The 27,783-nt window shown below is 37.3% G+C and overlaps 1 protein-coding gene across 2 annotated transcripts in view; it reads right to left on the bottom strand.

Moving 5' to 3' along the window:
- Positions 1–27,783, bottom strand: part of TFEC (transcription factor EC) — an 89,844-nt gene that overhangs the window by 26,119 nt on the left and 35,942 nt on the right. The window contains exons 2-4 of one of the 2 annotated variants that reach the window (XM_072652979.1): positions 13,145–13,186; positions 12,499–12,735; positions 6,761–6,856 (exon numbers count right to left, since the gene is read on the bottom strand). In XM_072652979.1, the coding sequence (XP_072509080.1) occupies positions 6,761–6,856; positions 12,499–12,735; positions 13,145–13,186 (375 nt within the window). The remainder of the gene's footprint in view (positions 1–6,760; positions 6,857–12,498; positions 12,736–13,144; positions 13,187–27,783) is intronic. The other variant, XM_072652980.1, reaches the window with a different exon arrangement.

The raw sequence follows: 27,783 nt of genomic DNA, 5'->3' as shown, positions 1-27,783 counted from the left end.
AAACTAAAGAAGGCCGATCCCTAAGGAATGAACAAAGCCAGCTGATCCTATAGCCCCACTGTCAATGCCTCTGTTCTTTTTCACTTTAGAAGACATAATTTACTACCCACATACTCTAATTCCAGCCCCCAATTATATATATGTATACACACATATACATATATATGCATATATACGTAAAACATTTACAATTTGCTATATTCTGTAGTTCTCACTGCAATGTACCAAAATCTTACCAGCTAGAAAGTTGAAAGGAACTTGTCCAATCCCCACCCAAATCACAAATGCCATTTCCAACATTCTCCTATAGCAGTAATCTAATTTTGCTTAAGGAAATTGTGATCACCCTAATGCTCATATGCTTACCTTAAGAGTTATTGCCAGATGAACCACGAAGCCCACTTTTTAGGCTATTAACTTCAAGGGTCCACAGTTTCATCTATAAGGATGCTTCCTCTTATGATGCAGGTCCCAACCCCCTCCCCAACTCAAAAAACAGTTTAATAGAATAGTCCATAGTTTAAAGAATACCTCAGGCAATAAAATTCATTAATACATAAATAACCCTTTGTAAGCAAACCTCTGCAAATGTAGTTATGCTGATCCTTGGACATAGAGGCATAAAGTTTGTTGCCAGCCCCATAGTCAAAGACTTTCCATTTTGGTGGGTCTGGACCTTGTATTCCAGTGTTATGGACTGATTCCCTTTCAGAGGCACAAGAACAGGACTCTGGTGGAGATAAATTGGTGTCTCCCAACAATAGCAGAAAACATCAGAAATAGAAAAAATAATAATTCAAGCTTTTTGAAAACCCATGGAATGCCCTAATATCCAGATTAAGCATGATATCAACTTAAACTATATTCAGTGTAGTCTTTATAGGTCCATAAACAAAATAGCTTAGCTGGATATTTCTCTCAATGAAGCTATTTAACATCTTACCCAAACTTTTTTTCTCCATAGTAATCAATGATTTCATAATTATGAAATCTAATCCTTCATGATCTATTGAATATTTCAAACCATATTTTAAAACAGAAATCGTTATCTTTACTACCCAATCACAGGCACCACCATCCTTCCAGCTTAAAATTTGATGTCATCGTCACCTCTTCATTCACCCCATATTTCCAATCAGTTGCTAAATGTATCTTTTTCTACAATATCTGAGTCCTTCTCTCTCCATTCATACTATCATAGCCCTAGTTCATGTGCTTGACATTTCATGCCTAGATTATAGAAATATCATCCTATATAACATTCCTGCCTCAATTGTCTCTCACTTCTAGTTCATCCTCCAGACAAGCACCAAAGTGAGTTTCCTTAAGCTCAAGACTCTCCACACCACTTTCCATATTGAGTATGATCAAATATAAGCTTCTTTCTTTACCACTGAAAGTTCTTTCAACTTGGTCCCACCACATATGGATGAAATCCTATATGGCGGATTTATGAAAGTTGGAAAGGATGAGAAGACATGGGTGAGTTGTACAGAGCTAGGCAGAGATCACCAGTCAGTAAAAATATTAAAGCAAGAAGAAGCTGACTGGTCTCAAACAGTCAACTGGGTTTAACATTTATGATCCTATGCAATTCAACAGTTCAATTCTACCTCCACTAGGTTAGTAAGGAATGAGAAACTCTTTGAAATAATATTAAAGGAAATTTGATGATTTCTGTATTCAGTTGAAAGTTACACAACTAAATATTTAAACGATTATATTGGCCAGTGAGTGATTCAACCAGTATATTAAGTATTTGCTAAGTAATAGGTAGAGTTCCTGCCCTCTAGATGAATTTTCACATTCCATCCCAGTTCCCACTATTCTAGGTTCTAGCTCTAAGGTTTAGTTAGAGGACAGAGCTTGGCATTTGAGGTTTGTGCCAATGGTCTACTTCATCCAAATTTGTTCTTCTTCCCCCTCCCAAAAAAATATGTTCCTACATTCCAAAAAATACTAGTCAAAGTTATGATCTTTAAAAATAATTTAGAGTTATTGTCAAAAGTATCTAGTTGAATACGGATATGAATTTACAATGGTCAATAATCTCAACTGAGAAAAATTGTTCATCCTCTGAAATGTGTCATATGCATTTAACATAATTTCAATATTGCATTCTGTATAACATATGCAAGAAATGGATATGTTGTAATCAAATCAGTTCCAAAGAAAAAGACAATCATGATGAAAGATATATATATATATATATATATGTTGAGGAACAAGATGTTTCAAATAATAAAATAAAATTCATACATAGAGTAAAGGAGTTTGCAGAAAATTAAGCCCATTTTCTTTGATCTAGAAGGTAAAGAAACAATAAGAAAATAATATTTTCATTCCAGGAAGTTAGATATGTAGAATTTATTATCTAATAACTATTCTACTTTAAACATGAGATGAAACTCAAGAGGTAGAATCTTTGAAATAGCAATCCTCAATAAAGTTGATCATGGAATGCTAGTCCAAAAGAACAAAGTGTGGGCATTAAACTTACAAAAAAAAACCCAACTATGACCAAAGGGCTATAAAAATGTGCATACCTTTTGACCCAGCAATACCACTTCTAGGTCTATCCCAAAGAGATCATAAAAATAAGAAAAAGACTCACATGTAAAAAATATTTATAGCAGCAATTTTTGTGGTGGCCAAGAACTGGAAATTGAGGGGTTGCCCATTAATTGGGGAATGGCTGAACAAGTTGTGGTATATGAAAGTAATGAAATACTATTGTGCTATAGAAAATGAGGAGCAGAAGGACTTCAGAAAAACCTGGAAATACTTATATGATGCTGAGTGAAGTGAGCAGAACCAGGAGAACATTATACACAGTAACAGCCACAGTGTCCAAGGACTGCTTTGAATAGACTTGGCCCTTCACAGCAATACAGTTCCAAAGGACTCAGGATGCAAAATGCCATCCACAACCAGGGAAGGAACTATGGAGTTGGAACTCAGAACGAGACAGGCTATTTTCTCTTTTGTTATATTTTTTTCTCATGATTTCTCCTATTCATTATAATTCCTCTGTGTAACATGACTAATGTGAAAATGTGTTTAAAAGGAACGTATGTGTAGAGCCCACATAAGATTGCATGTGGTCTTAGAGAAGGAAGGGGAGAAAATCTGGAACTTACGGAAGTGATTGTTGAAAACTGAAAACAAATAAATTAATAAGTAAATAAATGATAAATTAAAACTTGATAATTATAATTAAGAACTTAATAATAATAATTTAAAACATTAAAAACCCAAAAAACCCAACTTTAAAATCTCATCAGTGGTAATGAAGTGCTTCAGCAATCATTAAATGGCCAGATTGAGAGTAGGGGTAGAGAAATGTTGGTAGAAAAGAAACTCTCTTCTGGAAATGAAAGGATTAAAGGGACTCTATGAAATTCCTCGAGGATTCAAAATAAGAACTTATAGCCCTCAAAATAAGCCAACATCCTTTGTACTCAAGCAACAAGGGCCATGTTTTCCACAATTGTATAGATTTAGACCTGTAAGGGATCTAGTCCAACCCTGCCTTCCCAGCCCAGCATCAAGAACCTAAGGCTCTGGGGCTTATCCACAGTTAGCAGACAGTATGTGACGTGGTTGGAATTCAAACCCAGCGCTTTTTCTCCTGAGCCATATTGAGTGCCAGAGAGCTCAGAATTCATATCATTAATTTAAGTTGTTAAAAAAAAAAACCAAACCTAACTAAAGTCAGAATTTGAAGTGCTCACCTTTTTTCTCTTATTTTCTGGAAAGATGTAAATTTCTGGAAATCCCCAGAGGAGTCCTGAAGAAGGATCTATATACACTGCATCTGGCATCCTTGCTAATTTTTTAATTAGTAACAAAAAGGTTAAGTGAACAATTACAGATGAGATGCCGTCCTTGGACTGCGCTGCATATTGCTGCAAGTGAAAGAAGGGATCGACCAATCTAGAAGGAATTTGTCCCGATTTCAACATCAGTCACACACGGTGCAGAATGCTTTACATGACCTTGCACTCGCCATAAACATCATTTATGGGCCTCACAAAGAAGTTTCCTTTGCCATCGTGGTAATGCTTACTCTTCTAAATCTCTGTGACTTGGGACCCCTCCCTCCCTTCCAGCTTCAGCTCCAGTGCCATCTTCTCCAATGGCCCTTTACTAACCTGATCAGCTTTACATACTTTAACATATATTCATATATGTATATGTGTGTGCACATATATACACACACATACACATACTATTCACCCTTACCCCTGCCAAAATGCCAAGAATAATAATAATTACTAGCATTTCTATAATGCTTTAAGGTTAGCAAAGTGCTTTACAAAATACCTCATTTTACCTTCAAGATCGCCCTGAGAGGTAAGGTGCAATTAGTATTATCCTCATTTTCCAGATGAGGATACTGAGACAAGCAGAGATTAAATGGTTTCTCCAGAGTAGTATGTAATTCCATGCCTCACCTAGGTTACTACCCTGCCTAACTGGCCTCCCTGTCTCAAGTCTCCCCCTACTTTAACCCAGTCTTCCACCCAAAAAGCTAAAGCGATTTTCCCAAGTACAGGTTTGATCATGTTGCTCCTTACTTAAAATCTAGTAGTTCCCCCTTGCCTGTGATAAAAAATATAAACTCTTCTATTTTTCATTTGAGGCCGTTCACAACTTGGTCCCACAATGCCTTTTTTTTGTTTGTTTCACTATGTATTGCTCCTATTTCTATGCTTTAACATGAGGGGTCCCCTATACTCCCTCCTCAACTCCACCTTCCAGAATCCCTTGCTTACTGCTTTCAAGAGTCAGCTCGAGCTCTGTTGTCTTCTATAAGAAATCTTTCCTAATCTCCCCAAATTAAATTATGATATGTATGAGTGTGGACACATATATGTGTGTGTGTGTGTATACACATTCAATTCTCATCATTCACAGTGGATAGTTTTGATAAAGACACCATGAACTCTGAAATAGCAAATGTTGAACCATTGCTCTTAGAGTTGCTTACAGGATTAAGTTCTTGTGAACCTCTTGTAAACTTTAGCACTTTCTGGAACAGTCTTGTATACAAATTAGAGAATTTTCTCTTACTTTTTTTCTGGATGGACTGTATTGCTGATTTGTGAATATTGAACTCACAGCCAGCAACACTGCATCCTACCTGTCCTAAGATTACTGAGCTTAGGAACACTAAACAACACTTCAACACTATGCTTGGGGTCCATTTTAAACAGCAAAGTCACCTTAAAAATAGCACACAAATGCAGTAATAACAGCAACAAAAAGTGTTACTCGATAGACCAGGGGCAGCCAGGTGGCACCATGGATTGGGCAATGGGCTTGGAATCAGGAGAACTCTTCATGAGTTCAAATCCAGCCTTAGATACTCACTAGCTTAACCCTATTTGCCTCAGTTCCTCCTCTGTAAAATGAGCTGGAGAAGGAAATGGTAAGCTACTCCAGTATCTTTGCCAAGAAATGGGGTCATAGAGAATCAGACACAACCGAAACGGCTGAACAATAACCACAACAAATTATAGGGTGAAAGAAGGCAGGCTATTGCCTTGTTCCAACTTCAGCCGGGACTCATGCATTGAATCACTCAGTATGTCTGTGAATGATGAAAACACCTTTGAATATTGATTTCACAGATACAAAATCTGTGAATAATGGGGATCAACCATATATGCATACACAGTATATGAATATGTACACACACACATATATAAAATTTGGAAATACCTATCTATATAATTTCTCTCTAAACCCTTTCCTTTGGTGATCTCAACTCCCATGTGTTCAATGACCATACTTATGCAGATGACCCCCAAATCCATACGTAACCTTAGTCTACCTGGCCAACTTCAGTACTGACTGGTTAACCACCATTTACCTTGTTTGGAGAAGGAAATGGCAAACCACTTCAGTTTCTTTGCAAGAAAAGCTAAAATAGGGTCACAAAGAGTCAGACAAGAAGACTACACATGATCATCCTCTACATGGCTGCAAAAACCATGCCATTCCCGTGCTCAAAACCCAATTCCTGATGCTTCAAAGATGAAATACAAATACAATACATCCTCAGGATGCCATTTAAAGCCTCCCACCCCCTTTTTCAGCCTTATTTCACACTCTTCTTTTTCCAATAGTCTGCTTTCCAGTCAACCTGTACTACTGAGCTTTTCCCCAAAGCTGACATTCCAGTTTCTCCCTCCCTAGTTGTTTTTTGTTTTTTTAAAAAAACAGAGCCCTGTCCCGTGGCAGGAACGTATGATTTCCTCATTACAGTTTCTCACATTATTCTTAATGAGCTTGGAGGAGGCCTTTCTTGATTACTCCACATACCAATGTTCTTTCTCTATGCAAATTACATTGTGTTATATGTGTCTATATATTGTATCCCTCCAGTAGAATGTGAGTTTTTTGAAGGCAAGGACAGTTAGGTTTTTGTTTTCTTATTTCCAGCCCTTAGCATAATCACTTGCTGAATTAGATTGAATTAGAGGGGCCCAATGACTTGCCCAAGGACACACAATTAAATAGGTTTGAATCCTACTTCTGACAAAGTTTGTTGCTGAGATTTTTTTCTACTATACTGAGAAAAAAATTTTTTTGAACAGAAAATACATTTTATCAGTCACTAAAGAGGAGGAAAAAATGTCATTTGAGTTAATATCTTTATTAATAAGGATGTAGTAATTAAAAATTTTAAGTTTTATTTCTATCCTATTTCATTTTATGACACACAGATCAATCAAAACTTAAAAACACTCACCGTTCTTTGTATTAGGAGTGGATCTTCTGGACAACTTGCTCTTTTATCGTTAAAATTTGATTCCATGCTGATTATGTTCTCAAAAACATCATCCATCTAGCAAAATATAACATACTTAAAATAAATATGCAAGATCATAAAGGCTACCTTATTCCTACAATCACTCAATTGATGAGCATTTGTTAGGCTTTCACTATAGGCCAGAAACTTGATGAATGATTTCACTTGATAAATTAAGTTATGGTGGCATCTATGTAATGGCCCCAACATCTTTATGTGTGAAAATAATGGTCAATCCATACGCTTTATGTGGCTAAAATATTCTCACTGAAAATGAAGATAATTAAGAAGCAACAAAGTGAACCAGAGGCAACCAGATAGAGTATAAAAAGCCCCAACTCAGAAACCAGGAAACCTGTCCCTGCCACCATTTCATTGGATGCCTTTGGATAATGGACAATTTCTTTGTCGTTCTGTTGTTTCAGTCATGGTCTACTCTTTGTGACCCCATTTGGGGTTTTGGTGGCAAAGATACTGGATACTTTTGCCATTTCCTTCTCCAGCTCATTTTACAGATAAGGAAACTGAAGCAAACAGAGTTAAGAGACTTGCCCAGGGTCACACAGCTAGTTCTGAGGCTGGATTTGAATTTATGAATATGAGTCTTCTTGACTTCAGACTCAGCATTCTATTCACTGCACCACCTAGCTCCCTTTAACAATCTCTATTATGTTAAAACAGAGACCAATAAGTAATCACTGGGACACTTCTATAAATCAACTTTCCCTTCTTTGGTCTAAGTGGATTTTCTCCATATTTGCTCCATGATCTACTTGCACAGGTTTCCAGAGTGGGCAATACTGTCCCCTGTGGGGTGCTGGAAAGATGGGGGCTGGAGTAAGTAGCCTCAGGTGCGGTTGGGTGGTGTTGAATAAAAGTAAGGGGGCAGCGGAAGCGTAAAGAAAGAGAAGAAAATTTTGAAAAACCATTTGTACAGAGTTAAACTCATAGTGATTACATTATTTCCAAGTAAACACACAAAATGCAAGTTATAACTAATCAGTGCTTAAGTCTGCCAACAGGTCTTAATCAGTAAGTGTTGGCAGGAGAGCGTATCATGCATTGTCAGAAAGTCCAGGATGCATTGGCAGGAATATGTGCATGTAATAACTTGTTTACAATACAATACTATATAGTTACATGATACAATGTTGTGTCATCAAAATTTCAATGCAGGAAAATCCTCACAAATTAACAAAAAATTATTAAATTTAAGATGCATCATTTTAAAAAATATATATTCCATTTTTTAAAAATGACAGATTAAAAAGAAAAGGTTAAAGAAAGTAGATTTTCAGGAGGGTGCTGAGTAATTTTTTTTTTTAAAGGGACAGGTCAAATAAGTTTGGGAACCTCTGTACTAGAGAGAAAGGCAGCTTGCTCTCTATATAAAAAGGGAACAAGGCTATTACCCTTAAGTACTTCAACCATTCTTTAAGGTTCAAAGTCCAGGCAAATAGGAGCCCTGATTAATAAATCTGTCTATTTGCCCACAAAACCCTCTTTTTGTTCTTGAAAATGGTTGTGTTGCTGCATTATAGCAACACACAAAACTTTTGAACAAAACTTCTGCACGATTAGGGTTGAATTACAATTCTAGTAAACACTCATACAAATAGATACCTGCATACCCAGTCAGAAGACCTAAAAACCTAATACAGCTTACCTCCCCTCTCAATCTATTTCCTTAATCCTTTCTTTTCATTATTATTCCCTTTCTCCTCCTTCCTACAATTTTTTTCTTGTACATGGGAAAAGGGGATATTTTAAAATGCCATTCTGAGTACATAGGGGTAGAGTGTGTGCCATGTTCTTGGCTCAGTCTACGAAAACCAATAAAAAAAAGTGAGTACAAATAGTGTAAGAACATTGACACTCCTGTGGATGGGTCAAAATATTTCATTTTTTTCATTAATTTTAAATCCTAGGCAAGATGTCCTTGGATTTCAGAGAATCAAGAATAATGTGGCTGAAAATGATAAGGAGTCTAGCCTCGGCTAGTTATCTCTACTAGGATTTTCTTAAGAACCACTTAAAATTAAAATAATTATAGATGGTTTGCTTATGATTATCATCTATTATCTAATTATCTATTATCTAGTCTCTAGAAATTTTGAGTTATAACAATGATTGTTATTGTCAGCAGGTTTACATTTTCCAATTTTTCCTTTTACCTATGTAATAAAATTTACCGTTATCCAAAGACAGAGAAAAATGAGTGGTTTTTTAAATGGTGAGGAATACCAAAAGTCACAGTGAACAAAAGATTGTTTTCCTCTTGTCTTTCCTCCAGAAGAAAACATGATATTGAAGCCACTCCAGGTAAATGTTCTCTATTTTTCCCATACTTTCCAGTCTCCTCTGGGACCTTGATCCATCAATTATCTTCTCTCTTATATCTTATATCTTCAGTCTCTCCCTCTTCACTAGTTCTTCCCCTTCGTTTACAAATAAACTCAGACCTCCCTTATGCTAAACAAATAAATAGAAGCTGGTCTTGACCTAATTGCTCAAACTACACATTCTTCATTCATCCATTCGTTTTATTTGTTATGTAAAGAATACCAGTAATGTGGAAGGCAGTTTGAGATTAAGAGTGCCCTCTTAGACATGATCTCCAAATGACAGTGTTTTTTCAGGCCTCATTCTCCTTGACCTGACACTGTAGCTCATTTACTCGTTCCCACTTTGGTTCCAGTGACAATGACTTATTTGGGCTCTCCTCTTATCTCTGGCCCTCCTTTACTCTTTTCACTGGCCTCTTTTCTTCCTGCCGCCCTCCCCCCCTCCCAGGTAATCTCCTAGCTCATCCAGGTTCAGTCATCACCACCTAAGTCTCTACCTTCAGTCCATACCTCTCTTTCTGGATACAGTCCTACATTTCCAGCTGCCCAGTGGACATCTTCCCCTACATATTCCATCAACATGTCAAACTTAATGTCATGAAATGAATTCTTCTTTCCCCAGAAACCTGCTTCTCCTCCTGGCTTTTCCTGTTGTTATTAATAGCACTGTCACCTTCCAAAGTCAGTGTTAACTTGTGATCCCTCCCTATTTTTATGCTCTAAATCAGATCTCGTCAGTTCTCCCTCTGAAATCTGTCGCATCTGTTCCATCATTCCCATGCCGCCGCCGCCCGTTTCTCAGGTCCTCATCTCTTCACGCTTGTACTATTGCTGTAATTTGATAACCAGCTTATTTGCCTCCAGTCTATGAAATAAAATACATAAATAAAGGGAAGATCGATCTATCTTCCTACCACATTGACTGAGTTGCTCAAGAAAGCTAAGGTGGCCCTCGACAGCCTTCAGAGTAAGTTTTGAGCTGTTTGGAAATGAAATGGGTTCCCTTATAAGGCAGCGAATGTTCTGTAACTCACCTTGTTTAAACAGAAACTAAAGGACTACCCATCAGAAGGATGGTGCAGAGTGCTTGCTGTGTTAGTAGAAGGTAGGATTGGATGACCAATATGGAGGACTTCTAAGATTGTAAGTGTCTTTCTCCTGCTCAAAAACATTACCTGGCTTCCTGTACTTCGTTGACTAAAAGCTGTACTTCTCAGTCTGGTATCCAATGTCCTTCCATCATCTGGCATCAATATGTCCTTCTAGCTTCACAGTCTGTTCCCCCCTATGTGCAGCCTATAGTTCAGCTAAAATGGACTCTAATCTTATTAAGCATACCTTTGTCATCTGTTCCTTCACTCAGGCCAGCCCTTTTCCCAGAATAGCCTCCCCCAAATTTCTGTTGTAATTCTACCTATTTTTCCAAAGCCAAGCTCAAATATGATCTCACTGATGACCATTCCTCTTGTACTCCTAAGCCAAAGTCATCCTTCCTTCTGATTTACTGATGAACTCTAAGGATAGCTCCCTTATATCTTTTACCACATTCTTTCCCATAGTTATTCATGGCCCTCTCTCATCCCTACCCCCAATTTTCAATAATTAGAAGGTCTTATTTAATGATTGTATCCCCCTGTGGTTCCCAGCACAATGTCTGACCCGAAGTGAACGCTTAATAAATGTGGTGAATATCTTGAGAAGCTTTCTCTGACTCTTCCCATTGTTCTTCTCAAATGACCTTGTTACATGTTATTCAGCATAACACAAGCTCCCTGAGACCAAGGGCTGTTTCATTTTTGCCTTTGGAATCTCATGATCAGCACAGCACCTTATATATAAAATAGATGCTTAATAAATGTTTAATTGAATTAACTAATGCATGACTGAAAGATAGCCAAGGGAAAAACATCTGCAGTACCATGGGATAATACATTTGCCTGTTTTATAGCCAACAACTTCTAACCAAACTCAAAATTCTGTATGTCAGATAATTCCCTCTGGCCCAGTCCTCTGCAGGTAGGAGTTTGGGGAGTGTCTTTGAATTGTTTATGGCCCCAGGAATCCCTCTGGAGAGGCTGAGTTGTGCAATGTCCTGCTCACTGTGAAAGGCTGATTTGACTAGTGGTTTAAAAAAAAATGGAGTATATTTCAGATTTTGTTTTGTCTTTTGATCAGGACTGTGTTTTCATCTGTGCAGGGAATTTCCAGTATGGAAATTCCTTCTGTCAATGCTAGTCATTTACTTATTTATACTTTGTTCTATTAGAGATTTGTCTTATGGTACTGAGAAATTAAGTGACTTGTCTACAGTCACACAGATGGTTATGTTGAAGAATTTGAACTTGAACCCAAGTCTTCCAGGCTCTACGGCTATCACTATACCATGCTGACTCATATATTTTGCTTAAGAGAAATCTAAAAGTTCATATTCTCAAGTTCCACTCAGCATAAGACCATGCCAATGCATTCTCACCTTCTGTCCCTCCCCACCAAAGAGTCATCTCCTATATCAAAATGCATCTTGAAAGTGAATAGCTATTGGAAATATGTTTAGCATGACTGCGCATGTATAACCTATATCTAGTCGCTTACCTTCTCAGTGAATGAGAGAGAATGTAGAACTCAAAATTTTAAAAAAAACAATGCTAAAAATTGTTTTTTACACAACAGTGAGGAAAAAATTAAATAGAAATAAAAATAAAATCAAAAAAAGGAAAAAAGAAAATGGGTATCTATATATCCTCTTGTCCTTGATAGTTTATTAATAGTTAATAATCAACTTATTCTCCTCATGTGTGTATAGACTTAATGGAATTATAAGGAAGTTCTGAGTTCAAATTCTTCTTTCTTTTTTATCCAAATTCATTTTCAAAAAACAAAAATGATAACCAAGTGGTATGTGAGGATAGTCTGCTTTTTATTTTCAATGAAAGAAAAAGCATACCACCTAAATGACTTTCAGAGTTGGGCTTAATTTGCTGAATAGTTCTAGAACTGCAATCATTTAAAACATCTTGTTTATATGTGTATGTACACACATATATGTGTATCATTACACATATATAAAATTTTTGTAAAACAAAACATTTTCTTCAAATGAAATATTATCATGGATTTAGAATTGAAAGGACCTTAGAAACTTTCTAGTTCACCTCTTGAGAAAACTGAGACCCAGAGAGGTCAAGTGACTTACTAAAAGTCACGAAGGTAGAAAATGGGATTTCAATCCACCCATCTTTTCCATTGTACTACTTCTGATTCCTCTCTATCCTTGCTTCCTGTTCTTAAGCAACCAAGCATAATTTTCAAAGCCATTAGTCATATGCTCCATACCACATTTTCATGGTTCTTCCCAAGAGCTAGCAGCTTGGTGATTGGATTTTCTGTGATCCCGATCTCACTGTCAGGAGGCACATGTCCATTCTGTACCAAATGTGTGGCACCTGTGGCTTGTGGATGAGTCAGCGTGAGGGTTTGATTGGGCAGCTTGGTGTCAAGAGTCAGGTACTGCTTAACTTGATTTGCTTGCTGTGTGTGATACCTAGTTGGGTTTTCCACTTGTGTTTGGACCTAGAAATCAAAAAGGTAAATGTTAATAGGTCACATCATTTGTTAAATCATAATAGCTAAGACAATCCTATTTTTAACAGCCAAATCGTGACATTAAACACATAACATTCTAAAACACTCCAAGCCTTTGGTAGATTTTTTTGTAGTTGTCGTAAGTTACATAAGGCTGTAATGACTTTACGATTTTGAAAAATCAATATGTGTCAGTGAGAGACTACCGGATTTCTTAACCTTTGCTATACATCATTTGATGCCAAAAGCATTGGTCAAAATTAATTTTTCCAAAATATCGTGCTAAAGAAAATGGCATGCAAATGACACAAGATTAATCGTAAAAGTGATTGCCATACTGCAGGGACAGTGATGAAGAAAATGCTTAAGATCGTGCTGCTGTGAGTTCTTTACTCACCTTGTAATAAGGTCGATCAGTTAAATGAGGCATTGCTGAGTTCTGCAAAAAAGAAAAACTTTCAGTCCTAAGGAAAGCCTATCAAATAACCAACGTTTGGTCTTGGGAACCTACAAGTCAAAAGTGAAACTTTTTTTTATAGTCAGTGATCTTGCTTTCAGACCTCTGTAGTGAAAAAGAGGCCTTTTGAATACTCAATGCAATCTTTCCACATTTCAGACCCATTTTCACCAGCACTGAATTCTAGCTCATGTGCTTACATATGCCAACACATGCACACAGTGTTGCTGGCAACTTTGCCCTCTGACTTTTCCTTCCACTACCCTGTGATGTGACTAGTCACCAATTTCTAGTAATAAATTTTCCTCAAGTGGCCCATATGTAAGTGTGTTTAATATGCCCAGCATGTTAAACAATAGTAAAGACTGCAGAACAGGGCTTATTTTTTCTTTTTTATTCCAGCTACACAAACTACTGTTTAATTCCCTTAACATACATTAGCCCAGACAAATAGCCCATACATAGTATTTTGCATTTAAATGATCTAGTTTGGGGTACAATATTGTAGTACTTACTTTAGTTTAATTCTGTTATGCTGACATTTTTAGCATTATTTTAATTGTGTGACCATAAAATAATTTTTCAGTCATATAAAAAAGATTAAGATTGGTAATAAAGATTACACATATTACTAATTATATTGCTACGAGCTTTGAAGTTGTAAAATAACATTTCATTAAAACACCAGTGGGAATTTTTTTAGGGTGGCTGTTTAGATTATTCTACAGTTTTAAGTTAACACTCCTCATTCTCTTCACACATTTACAAAATATATTTCATAAATAGCATTTTCAGACCCACAAATTAGAGTCCTCCTTCGTTATGTATTTTACATTAATATTTAAGGACATTTGTATTAGTTGTTTTTTTTTTAAGAGTGCCTATGGTTCAAAGGAAAAGATGTTGATTTCCTCAGTTCCCCAGATTCATTCACCCCTTCCAGAGCATTTATTAAAAGCCTACTGTACCATTTGGTGTGAGAGAGACCAAAGACTTAGAAGACTCAGCTCAAACCTCCAAGGAATTTTCACTTTGGATAGGTCAACAAGATCAGATAACTCAAGAACAAAATAAAAATGATTCATAAAGCTCTATCAACTATAGCCAGAAGTGAAAATTAACAGAGTCAAAGTTTTTCAGGAAAGTGAACTTTGAAATGAAGTCTTGAAAGAAGTCTGGGCCAGAGCAGCGTGGCAGTTCTCAAGGGCCCTTCGAAGTGGGAGGCCTTTTTAGTGACTCCAAGGGACTAGTGATGTTTTCTTCCTGTGTTGACTTTATATTTATTTATCTGTATTTCCCTAGAAGAACATAAGCTTAATCCATAGCACAGGGCAGCTAGATGGTGCAGCAGATAGAGGGCTGGGTCTAGAGTCAGGAAGACCTGAGTTCAAATTCAGCCTCAGGCACTTACTAGCTCTGTGACTCTCAGCAAGTGTTAACCCTGTTTGTCTCAGTCTCCTCATCTGTAAAGTGAGCTGGAAAAGGAAATGCAAACCACTCCAGGATCTTTGCCAAGAAAACTGCAAATGGGGTGACAAAGAGTCACACATGACTGAAACAACTGAACAGCAAAAACAAATCCATAGCACCTGGTCCTTGAAAATTTTATTTTATTGGTTTTAGAGCTGAGATTTCATTGGTGTGGGGAAACTCCTGAAAATATTACCAATTTTAACAGATAACTATTTTTCAATTTAGAAAATTGATTTCAGAACTGTAAGATTAAGTATCTTACTCGGGATTACATAGCCAGTATGTGGCAGAAGTGAACCTAAATCTTCCTGGGCAGCTAGACGGTGCAGTGGGTAGAATGATAGGCTTCAGGTCGGGAAAGCCTCAGCCCAGATGTGGCCTCAGTTTCCTCATCTATAAAATGGGGATAGTAACAGCATTTAAGTCCCAGGCTTGTCATAAATAACAAATGATATAAAATCTGTAAAGTGCTTTAAAAACCTAAAATGCTACATATAAATGCTACCTATTATTCCTTACTCCATGAGGCCAGCTACAAACATGCCTCTTGCTTCACCTGACCCAATGAAGGGTCATCAAACTGAGTTCAGTGGGATGGATTTATATGAAAAGCATTGCAAGTGGGGAAAATAACCTGAGAAAAAGGAGAAAAGCAATAGTTGGAATCAGTGACAGAAGAGAAACAATCCAGAGGATTTCTCTAAAAAGGAAAGCTGCATCCTCCCCTGTCAACAGAACATGAGACACACGCAAAGATGAACTCCAATGGAACTCTGGTACCTCTGTGTGAAGCATTTGTTCATTTGTAGTTCCAAAGGATGAAACTGTGACAAGAAAGGAGGCTCGCATGTGGATCCATCCAATACAGCAGGCCAAGAAGAAGCAGGTTCACATGGGATGAGAGCACAGTTTCAAAGTATGGGCCTTTAGAGAAGTCTCTTTAGCAGAGGGCTTCTTACCTGTTTTGTGTTATGCACTAAGAATGTAAAAGAAAAAATAGCTTTTTTCATGTGACCCAGAATTGAAATTTGAGGGGAGTATTCGTCAAGTAAGGAATAACTGAACATGTTATGGTATACAGTTGTGATGGAATATGTGTCCTGTAAGAATGATAAAGGAGATGGTGTCTGAGAACCCGAAGACACTTGTAAGAATTGAGCCAAAGTAAAGTAGGCAGATCTAGGAGAATAATTTATTCAATGACAATATGATAAAGACAAAAAACTTTGAAAGGCTTAAGAACTGACCAACCACAATTCCAGAGGACTAATGATGACTCAAGCTTAAAGAATGAAAGAAACACATGCATTTTTTAGACATAGCTAATATGGAAATTGTTTTTACTTGAATATGAATATTTGTATCAGAGGTTTTATATTCTTTCATTCTCAGCTGGGGATATGTGGGTGGGTGGGAGAGGGAACAGATTTTTGCTGATTGAAATAATTTTTTTTTTAATTTTAAGTCCCATGGATATGGAACCTTGCACATGCTTTTGGCTTTTTTTTTTTTTTTACAATGTGTTGATTCTTATTTTTTTTCCTCATCTTTAAAATCTTGTTTCATGGGATGGCTTTCCAAGAGGGAGAAAGTGGAGAGATACTGGGAGAAATTTAAGCAACGTAAAAATTAATGTGTCAATAAAATTTATTTTTTAACAAAGTAAAGCCCATTTTGTGTCCTATTTCTCTGCCTCTACTGCCCCAAGTGCACTATGGTGGTGATCATTTTTTACCTCTGCATCACTTAGGTAAAAGTAAACAGCATTCCAATTCAGGGTCTGAATAACGCAAAATATTCATTAAGTAAGAATGAGCCCTTTTATCCACTCTGCACTTTAACCAACCTTCTCTTGACAGATGCTGACAGTTATGGAGCCCTGAGCTTTCTGCAAATAAGAACAATAAGCTATATTCCCTTGCTGAGGATAAAATTATAAGTAATAGCAGTGCCTTCTAAAAGTCTGTTTACTTGATAGAAAAAGAAGAAACTTCACAGACATTAGAATACAAGCATAGTCACTGGGGTAATACATGTACATAATGACATTCAGTAATTCCTTTCTCAATGACATCAAGTACGTAACTGAGAGGATAGAGAGACTGGAAGGCAGAGAGATCATAGGTTATTGGAATAGTTGAGGTGAAAGGTAATGGAGGTCTGGATGAGAATTCTGTGAGTGGAGAGAAGGGGACATTTATAAGACATACAAAGTAGAAGCAACAAGATATGAAAATAGATTGGATATTGGGGGAGAAAGAAAAGTTGAGGAAGACACTCACATTGTAGATCTGGATGACTGGAAGCATAGTGGTAGGTGGTTCTGTTTTGGACACGTTGAATTTAAGGTTGCTATGGGATATTCAATAAAAGATTTCCTAAAAGCTGTTGGTGATTTTTGCCTCTTTCAGGAGAGAGATTAGGGCTAGATGTATAGACCTGAGAATCATCTGTATAGAGACTACCATTCAGCCCATAAGGGCTCATAATGATAATGGACAGAGTAAAAGGGGAAAGGATCTAGGACAAAATCTTAATAAACACCCGTAATTTGTAGGCATGATAGAGACTGGAGAATCAATGTAGTGGATGAACCAAGTGTAGTTGGACAGGTAGGATGAAAAGCAGGAAAGTAGTGTCACAAGAGTTGAGAGAGAAGGAGGTATCCAGGAGGAAAATATAATTGACAGTATCAAAAGTTAGAGAGAGGACACAAAACATCAGAATTGAGAACATACACACCAAAAAACCCTTTATATCTGATAATTTAAGACATAGCTGGTAATTTTAGAGAGGGTAGTGTCAAGCTGAATGGTAAAGCTAGATTTCGAAGTGTTTAGAAGAGAGAAAGAGGAAGAACCTACTGTTATGTAGATCTCTCTCTCCCTCTCCACATACACCCGCACACACACAGATTTATATTTTTCCCAATTACATTTCCAAACAATTTTTAACATTTGTTTTTGTAAAATTTTGAGTTCAGTGTTCTCTTGCTGCCTCTTTCATCTCCCCATTCCCTGAGACAGTAGGCAATTTGATATAGGCTATGTGTGTGTGTGTATGTGTGTGTGTGTGTGTGCAATTGTGTGATACATATTTCTATATTATTCTTGTTGTGAAAGAAAACACAGATCAAAAACACTCATGAAATAAAGTGAAAAATAGTATGCTTTCATCTGTATTCAGACTCCATTAGTTCTTTCTCTGGAAGTGAATAGCATTTTTCATGAGTCCTTTGGAATTGTCTTGGTTCACAGTATTGCTGAGAATAGCTAAGTCATTCACAGTTGATTAGTAGATGGTTTTTTCAAGGAGGTTAGCCACAAAGGAGAAGGGAAATATCCTACGGTAAGTAGCAAAAAAGTAGGATCAAGTGGGGTTTTTTTATGGATAAGGGAAAAATGGGTTTGTTTATATTTAGTTGAGAAGGAGCCAGCTGGTAAACAGTGATGAGAAAGAGGGGGGAATAAGAGGGGAAAGGAAGGGAAGGGAGGAGGGAGAGACAGAGACAGACAGACAGACAGACAGACAGACAGAGACAAAGAGATGGGGGCAATCTGCCAGAAAAGACAGAAGATGGAATCAAATTACTTCTCCTTGAATTTCCCAGCATGGCTCCCTTTAATAAATTCAGCAAGAAGGGGTAGCCCAGACCCTGAGACCATGTCTTATCATAAAGACTTCCATTCATTCTTAATGGGATGTAGCCTCAACCCTCTCAAGCAGGCGTACCTCTCAAAAAAATGTCAATCCAAACTTTTAGGAAGTTCCATTCAGTTTAGTGAACAAAATATAACATGCAAGGTAGAATTATATAATAATAATTTGCATTAATGAATGATTTTTTTATGTTTACAAAACTTTTTTCACAATAACCTTATAATGAAGGTAAGGTAGATACTATCATCCTCATTTTACATATTAGGACATGGGTGCTCTAAACATGTCAGCCTGTGATCATGAACTGAAACTGGTCTCTCCAAAGTCATCAGTGATCTCTTACTGTCAAATCTAATGGTCTCAGAACTTATTTTTCACCTCATTACAAGTCTTTGACACTTTTAACACCTTTCTCTTGGATACTTCCTCTTCTCTCTATTTTTGTGACATTATTTTTACCTGGTTCTCCTCTTTCCTGTAGGATAATTGCTCTTTAAACTCTTTTACTCAAAAGTCATCCACTGTAGTCCCTAATAGTTGGAATCCTTGAGGTTGTGTCCTAGATTCTCGCCCCCTCTCACTATGACATTTAATCAGCTCACCAAGGATCAATGCTCATCTCTTTGCAGATAGCTCCCAGATCCGCCTATTTAGTCTGAGCCTCTACCCTTAGCTGCAGCCCTGCATCACCACCTGAGTAACGGCCATTTCAATCTAGACATCCTGAAAATATTTAGTCAGCATATCCAAAGCACAACTGCCCCTCATACATGATACTCCATTGCTCTGTTTCCCTACTTTTTGCTTGACTATTCTACACATCCAGAATGAACTCTTATTCTCAGACTCTCTGGATTCTTTCAGGGCTAAGCTCAGATGCTACCTTCTACATCAGTGGTTCAAAGTGTGGTTTGCAGACTGCTGGAAGTGCTTGATAACCTTTCAGGTAGTCCACAGGGCTGAAAGCACAGCATTTATACAATAATACTAAGCATTTGTTGCCTTTTTCATTTTCATTCTCTCACAAGGGTACCATAGTGGCCTGAATAACAGACTTAGCTACAAACATGAAGGCTGAATATTTCAATTGCAGAACTGCATTTTTGCCTTATAAATGGTTAGGTCTACAAGCATGATTGAACTTTGGTTTTACTTGTATTTATCTGGTAGCAGTACCAACTAATCATTAAAGATTTTCTTTTATGTGAATGTTTGATAACAAAGACAAGTAGTGCTGAAATATTCAAAATGCTGAGTAACTTTTTTAATCTGATGATTTATTCTGGAACAAGCCTGTTACTTCAAGGAAAATAACTGACAATATCTGTTGCAAAGGATAAAATTTGAGTTTTCAAGTTAAAAATTTGAATTTTTGAAAACACGTCGATGTCATCATGAGCTTAACAGCTTCCCAACACATAAGGAACTATTTGAAAAGCCTACTAAAATACTCCTGGCTTTTCCACCTACTTGTTTGTGTGAGGTTAGACTTTCTTCATATTTTGTTCTTGTTATTCAATCTTTTTAGTTGTGAGCAACTCTTCATGACCCCAACTTGGGGTTTTCTTGGCCAAGATACTAGAGTGGTTTGCCATTTCCTTTTCCAGCTCAGTTTACAGATGAAGAAACTGAGGCAAACAAGGTTAAGTGACTTGCTCAGGACAATATAGACCCAACACTCTACCCACTGCACTACCTAGCTTGATATATCTCAACCAAAAAAATATATCACAACAGATTCATTGAAGGAGAGTCCAGCTATCTTCTGTTAAAGCCAGACATTTGTGAAAATGTAAAACGACACTCTTCTCACTAATTTCTGTTTTGGAAAATATAGCTATTTTTCATGAAAATATATGTTAACATATAAAGGGTTATTATTGTTACTCTAAATTAAGTATTTTAAAAATATATTGGTCACAATTTCTGTTATGGTAAATATGAAGAGATATGAGATAAAACAAAGGTCTTTGGGGGTTCTCAATAATTTCTAAGAATGTAAAAGGGTTTTAAAATGAAAAAGTTTGAGAACCATTGTTCTCCATGAAGCCTATCTTCATCACCCTCCCCCATTATCTTGTGTCAATTTTGAATGTCTGTATAAACCTATATAAGTGTTGTGCCCTCCCCCAAAGCTCTACCTCATGGAATCTAAGAGGACAGAACCTGTTACAGTATTATCTCAATAAGCAGCACACAGCATGGTACATGTAACACAATAGTCAGGTAATAAACACTTGGTTGTTGATTAATTGCTTAAGAGAAATGAAAGTTTTCCCTCCTTTTTACCAAAAAATTTCTCTATATTAGACATTAATAGTCAACCAACATTTATTAAACATCTACTATGTAACTGTGCTCAGCACTAGGGATACAAAAAGAAGTCAAAGATGGTTCTGGTCCTCAAGGAGCTCACAATCTACTGGGGGAGAAAGCAAATATGTCCAAATAATCTAGGTGTAGGTCTAATAGGAAAATAATTAACAGAGCGAAAGCACTAGAATTAAGAATGGTGGGGAATGGTTTCTTGTAGAAGGTGGATTTTAGTTGGGATGCCAGTGGGCAGAGTGAAGGAAAGAGTCCTACGCATTGGCAACAGCCAAAGAAAATGCCTGGAGCCAGGAAATGGAGTGTCTGGTTCATAGAGCAGTCAGAAGGCCAGTGTTACTGGATCAAAGACGATGTGTTAGAGAATAAGGTATGAGAAGACTGGAAAGGTAGGAGGGGGCTCCATTATGAAGGGCTTCAAATGCCAGGAGGCAATAGGAATCCACTGGACTTTTTTGAGGAAAGGAGTACTTTGGTAAAGTCATTTTGTATGTTCGTCTTTTGTTGCCAAAGAAGACCATGCCACCAGAGAAATGATGACATGACTCGCACTTGACTTTGCTTTGAGTGAAGGAGAGCTGTGCCAGTCACCAGCCTCACTTCTTCTGCAGAGCCATCTGAATCCAGTGACCAGATATTCATCAGGATGACTGGAGATGACCCAGGATGAGGCAATTGGGGTTAAGAGACTTGCCCAAGGTCACACAGCTAGTGATTGTCAAGTGTCTGAGGTGAGATGAAATTTGAAGTCAGGTCCTCCTGACTCCTGTACTGGTGCTCTATCCACTGCACCACCTAGCTGCCCCTTAAAGTCATTTTAATGGTTGAATGGAGGATGGATTGGAATGGGGAGAGACTTGAGGCAGGCAGACTCACCAGCGGCTATTGAAACTATCCAAGTGTGAGTGAGGGGAGGAGGGCCTGCACCAGGGCAATGACTGTGGGATTATTCCTTTTATCAAATACTGTATTAAGCCCCTACTATACAATTGTAATTCAAACTTTTGGACATCATCCAAAATAATTCAATAATTTTCTTTTTCGTTTTTGTTCTCCATTTTCCTACTACCTCTTCATTCGCTGGTTCTGGCTTAAATGGAAAGCCTCTGACAGTGTTTTAAGGAAGTGTGTTTCTGGGGAGATTTCCTTCCTATTTTGGAGACTCAGAACACTGAGAAAGCTTTCCTACTCCCTGAATAGGCAGAATTAGATGGTTCATGTTGCTAATCTCATTTTTGAATCTTCTGAGATTTGCCCATAACTAGTTTAAATTTATACTAAAATATGCCTTTAAAAATAAGATCTTAAAAGATAATGCCTTCAACAAAAAAGGTAAAGGGCACAGGAATTCTTTTGTAGAACTGAAATATTTGAAGGATTCAAGTGAAAAATAAACCTAGCATTTTGCTAGCACTTTAAGGTTTGCTAGATAGTCGATAATACATTTTCTCATTTGATCCTCATAACAACCTTGTTAGGTACTGTTGTTATCCCCATTTTATAGATGAGGAAACTGAGGCAAAGAGAGGCCAAGTGACTTGCCCAGGATTACACAGCTTGTAATTTACGGAGACCAAATTGGAATTCACTTCTTCCTGACTCCCTATCCATCTAGCTACCTCTATAGATTATACTTATAACAGCTTTAGGAGGTAGATAGGAAAACTAGGACCAAGAGATAGTCAGTGAGTATTAAGTGTTCTAAAGCAGGATTCAAATTCAGGTCTTTCTGACTTCAAATCTGGCAAATTTGGAAAGAAGTACTTTGCTTTATAACTAAATTTAAGCAATTTTTCTTCTTCATTTCCCTCCTATTAGGAGCTGATTTCATCACGTTAGGGATCTCCCAGTATAGACACTGCCTTTGCAATACATACATATACACAAGTACCAGAGAGAGAACTTAGAGCCAGTTTGTCCTGATTCCATGATTACCTTGACGTTATCCACTATGATATCCTACCCCTCAAATTTAAACATATCAAAAGGCCAAACTCCTATGGAACCTGAGACTTTGAACATTTGCCTCCACAAATCCAAAATATAGTCTCATAATTTCAACATCATATTATCACCTTGATACTCAATCACAAAATGAAAAAAAATTAAGTTCATAAATTTTGTCTAGATCTACAAATGAACTGTTATTTTAATTATCCTAAATAGTAGTTGAGCCAAAAGGTCAATTTTTAAAAAGTCTTTGGAAAAGTCATTCCATCTCCATTTTAAAATAATGCTAGTTTCCATTTAGAATTGTGTATACTAAAAGTGTCATGATCCTTTAACAAAATTTAGAAGCACCATTATGTGTTTTTAAGACTGCTACAATTGTTAGATGCAAAACCAGCCAAGAGTTATTTAATAAGTAAACCAAGTACTAGATGAAAATCTGAATCACAGAAGTTCTAGTTTCAAAGGGCAAAGAGTAAAGCAACCCAGTCAAGTGGAGGAAAAGCTTTTTCTTAAGTGGGAAAAGGCCACTCCTGGAGGAGTCACACAATGGCTATCTGAAAGAGTTTCAGCAACCTTCGCCTCTCTTTTACTGCTTCTGGCCCAAAGACAAAGATATACTGGAGCCCTAAGAATCCAGAAAGACATACAGGAAGAGGCAACTTAAGGTATTTGCGATGGTGAACAGATAGTAAGTAGACAGATAAAGTTCTCTCACTACAGCAATTTTTGAAATCTGCTGAATTGCTCAAAGTCCCACAGACATCATCAAACCCTGTGAGAGTCCAGCTCTAAGGAAAGGTTGAAATAGCTAGAAAACTGCTCTAGCTAAACCTATCATAAAAATTGGATTAAATAAACAAAGATTGGAGTTAATTGAGTTTGTTTTCAAGCTACAGCATTTATTAACCATGTGGTCCTAGGCAAGTCACTGCACACCTAAAAGCCTCATTACCTTTCGGTGCCAAATGGAGATGATAACGCCTGAACTTACTTCCTCCCCAGGTTATTGTGAGAAAAGCATTTTTTGAACCATAGAAGTATTCTTTCAATTATTTTCCTATTTAGAATGATCTTATTCAGCTCTAGAAAGCAGTTATTTCATCTATACCAGTCCATAGTCCTGAGGCCTTTTCTGTTTAAACTGTATTGAAAAAGCTGAAAATAATGAAATGAAAGATGATGATAAATATTAGTGGACAGCATCTTCCACCAATACAGCATATGCAGAGGGCTCTAAGTTCTTAAGTCAACAGCCAACAAGCCTTTACTGTTTTTGTGGTTGTTCAGCTGTTCCAGTCTTGTCTGACTCTTTTGGGGTTTTCTTGGTAAAGATAACTGCAGTGGTTTGCCATTTCCTTCTCCAGCTTATTTTACAGATGAGGAAACTAAGGCAAAGTGTCTGAGGATGAATTTGAACTCAGGTCTTCCTGACTGCAGGCCTCGCACTCCATCCACTGTACCACCTAATTGCTATGCCCCAGTCATAGCCATGACAGGTATTTGACTAACTGGAAATTTTATTTTAAAAACTGCTTTGACTATTGTTTCATGTAAACAATTAGATGAGTCTGTTAATCAATTGGGATAGGAACTGGACCTGTGATTTCATTGGTAACGAGAGCTCCTGGGTGAGAATACCTCTGTCAATGAAAGTGGACACCTCTCTGCAGTTCTATGGAGAGTTAGTTACAGAGATATGATCCATGTGCTTCTCAAGTAGTCGAGAATCCTTTGACCAGACTTTGATTTATTCTAATAACATTACCAGATCATTTTAAATATCAGAAGAAAAAAAACCATATCCAAATCAAGACAGACAGTATGAAGCCTGAGGTTTTAATGACCACTCACGGCAATCTCGTTCACTGTAATATGACTGTCATTTCATGTTGTTAATGTTATATTCAGTTTGAATTTAATGAATGAAGTAAAAGTTTGGACTTCACAATTGAATAATAGGTTACTATTAATTATGTCACTCGTGTGAGAGGTATGTATAAGAGGGAATCTATTTTGGATCTTAATATCCCTACCTTCTAGATATCTACTCGTAAGAAGGATATGACATTTGTTAATGCCTTGTAGTAAAGTATAATAACTCATTTTTTCAAATCTCACCTTTGGAACAGTAGTCTTTGACAGTGGTATTCTAATAAATCCTGAGGTGACGAGGCCTAAAATCATCCAGTACTGCATGTCTGATTGAGATAAAACTACAAAACTAAAACTCAGGCAGACTTCATCAAAAGTTTGACTTGGGTTTCTGAATAACTGTCAGCCCATTTTAGCTGAGTGAGCATCTCTCGGTTCATTAAAAGGAACACAGATTCAGGATTTGAAGGACTCTTAGATGTTACTCAGTCCAAACTCTACATTTTGCAAATGAGGAAACTGAAACTAAGAGAAATTGGATGACTTGAAAGTGATGTACTTCACTAAGTACAAGGCAAGGATTCGAATCCAGGTCTTCAGACTCCAAACCCAGGATTGTTTTCACTTCAGTGTGCTACTTAGACATAAATCATTCAAACAGGAAGGATTCCAATCAGACCACCAAGGCAAAAAAAACCTTTTTTTAAGGTGCTCCAAAAATTTTCAAATGGGGCCTTTTTGCCAAAATGCACTAATTGGTTGTTCTTTGATTGTGTGACCGTTTAGTAATGGAAAGACTTGCATGAGGCCTATAATAGTCAAAGTTAGACCATTAAGAACTTCCTAAGAAGACTGATTTAATACCTTGCTACATAGATACCTTAGCTTAATTTTGCCCACTTCTGTTAACTGTATGGATAAGCTCTCGAAAGCCACAAGGAAAATATTTCCTGGGTGAATAATTCTATTTAAATGTATATAGTATTTTAAAGCTTACAAAACATTTTTTCCCCACAACAACCCAGTAAGGTAAGAATTTCTGCTTTTTTGTCTTTAAAAAAAAATAATCAGTGTATAGAGGGCTGTGTTATATGGATCAGCATCACGTTTTACAGAGTTGCCTAGGCACTGGGAAATTAAGTCATTATCCATCACTCTTATATGTGTGGTAAGACTCAGATACAGAAGTTTTCCACCCAAGTATAGGCATTAACACACCATTTTACAGAGAGGGTAATTGAGGTTAATCAGCTTTGGCCCTTAACATTTTTGTGTCATGGACTCTAACTAAGGCAGAAACTGGTGTAGTCAACAGAGTGCTGGACTTGGAGTCAAGAAGACCCAAGTTCAAATTCAGCCTCAAGTACTTACCGGCTGTGTGACTTTGAGAAAATCACTCAACTTGTTTGCCTCACTTTCCTCATTTGTAAAATGTGGATAATAATAGCACCCACCTCCCAGCATTGTTGTAAGGATCAAATGAGAGGATATTTGTAAAGCACAATGCCAGACTCATAGAAGGCACTTCACAAATGCTCCTTTTTCCTTCCTTCTTTTGGCTTTCAGTTGAAGCCTATGAAACATAGAACAGTGTTTTTAAATGCACCAAATGTAACACAATGGATTATAAAGGAAACAAATTCCATTAAAATAGTTATCAAAAGATTTTTAGAGAAGAAGAGATTAGAGAACAAGTTTATGGGATGTCTAAATTAAGGACCCCTGGAACCTTAATGGCCAGGAAGCACGAGAGGTTGGATTGAAGCTCATGCTCTTGTCTCTAAGTCCTGTATTCTTTGCATGACCTAATGTCCGCTTTTAAATTTCAAATCTGAACTACCATATGAGACTTGAATTCAGCATCTCTCACTGAGAGGCACTAGACATGACCTGAACCCCTGTGTATAGGTACTCAAAACAAGATCCTGTTCTAGTTACAGAAGAAGAAAGCTGGAGTATTAAAAAACAATGAAAGGTTTATCTACTTAGAATTCATGGAAACCAATCTCATTTTGCTAATAGCACCACAAGCTTAGAAATCTTTATGTACAATTATGATATAATTAGGCTTTTTCCCCCACATATTATTGTCAACATTTCTCAATTGGATAAATAGTGCCTTATTATATACATGGTTTTAGCCCAGGGGTGGGGAACCTGCAGAGGGGTGGGCTACCTGTGGCCTTGAAGCCCCAGATTTTCCACCTCTTGTTTAGTCACTGAGAGAGACACAGAAGCAATTTGGTCCCTGCCTTCCAAAGGTCCGGCGAGAAAGAGAAACAAACCCACGAGAAGAGGTTGCAATCAGAGAGGTGTAAAGTGCTCTGTATTAGTTTAGAAGCTGTGTGGATAAGTGTCTGATATCATCCCTGAACCTGCACCAACTGCCCTGTCTCTTACTTTGCTAACCTTACTAATTATAGTTTAGGGCAAATTTGCTGCCTTTTAGACATTGTTCCTCCGACGGTAAAATCAGCCTCACACAACTGCTGCTCAAACCATGGACACCAACTTTCAGAAAAAGAAAGCTATAGAAGTAGCAGCTTTGGAAATCTGAAAATCAATTTCCTTATCAATCAATAGTCATTTATTAAGATCTTTCTAGGTGTTTGGCACTGTACAGGGTATGGGAGATACCAAGACCAAGTGAAATACTTCCTTCCCTCTGAGAGCTTGCAGAGGTGCCGGTAAGACAATTTGTCAGACACAGGCATATAAAAAGCAGTTATACCTAATATAGGTAGAGCACAATTCATTCCTTAAGGGGATTTAAAATATATATGCACACGCACATATTCACACACATGTGTATAGTTAAGTTTTCCTGCTTATCCTGTATATAGCTTGCTTTGCATGTATTTGTTGGACTGTTGTCTTCGCTATTATATCATAAGCTCATTGAGGGCAGACTGTCTTTTGCCTCTTTTTGTATCCATAGCACTTAGTACAGTGCCTGGCACACAGTAAGCAGTTAATAAATGTTTATTGATGGACAAACACACACACACATATATCTGTGTGAAGATAGATATACACACTACTATACAAACGCACATATAATCTATATTTTTTTAAGATTGATTCTCCCAAACTTGCCCAAGTTGGAAGTGCAGGGGTCACTTAGTCACTCAGTGGGTCATCAATCCCACTGATGACTAGTATGGAAGCTTTTTCCTGCTCCATTTCCAGTCATTGCTGGTTGGTAGTTTCTTTGGCAGCTTGGTAGCCCTTTGCTCCCCAGGCTCACCATATGGGTGCCAGACAGTGCAGACTCACCATCAGCTTTTATCTCT

The sequence above is a fragment of the Notamacropus eugenii genome, chromosome 3, assembly GCF_028372415.1.
Source record: "Notamacropus eugenii isolate mMacEug1 chromosome 3, mMacEug1.pri_v2, whole genome shotgun sequence".
Classification (NCBI taxonomy): domain Eukaryota; kingdom Metazoa; phylum Chordata; class Mammalia; order Diprotodontia; family Macropodidae; genus Notamacropus; species Notamacropus eugenii.
The sequence above is the reverse complement of the archived record's forward strand: the minus strand, read 5'-3'. Positions and strand labels throughout refer to the sequence as shown.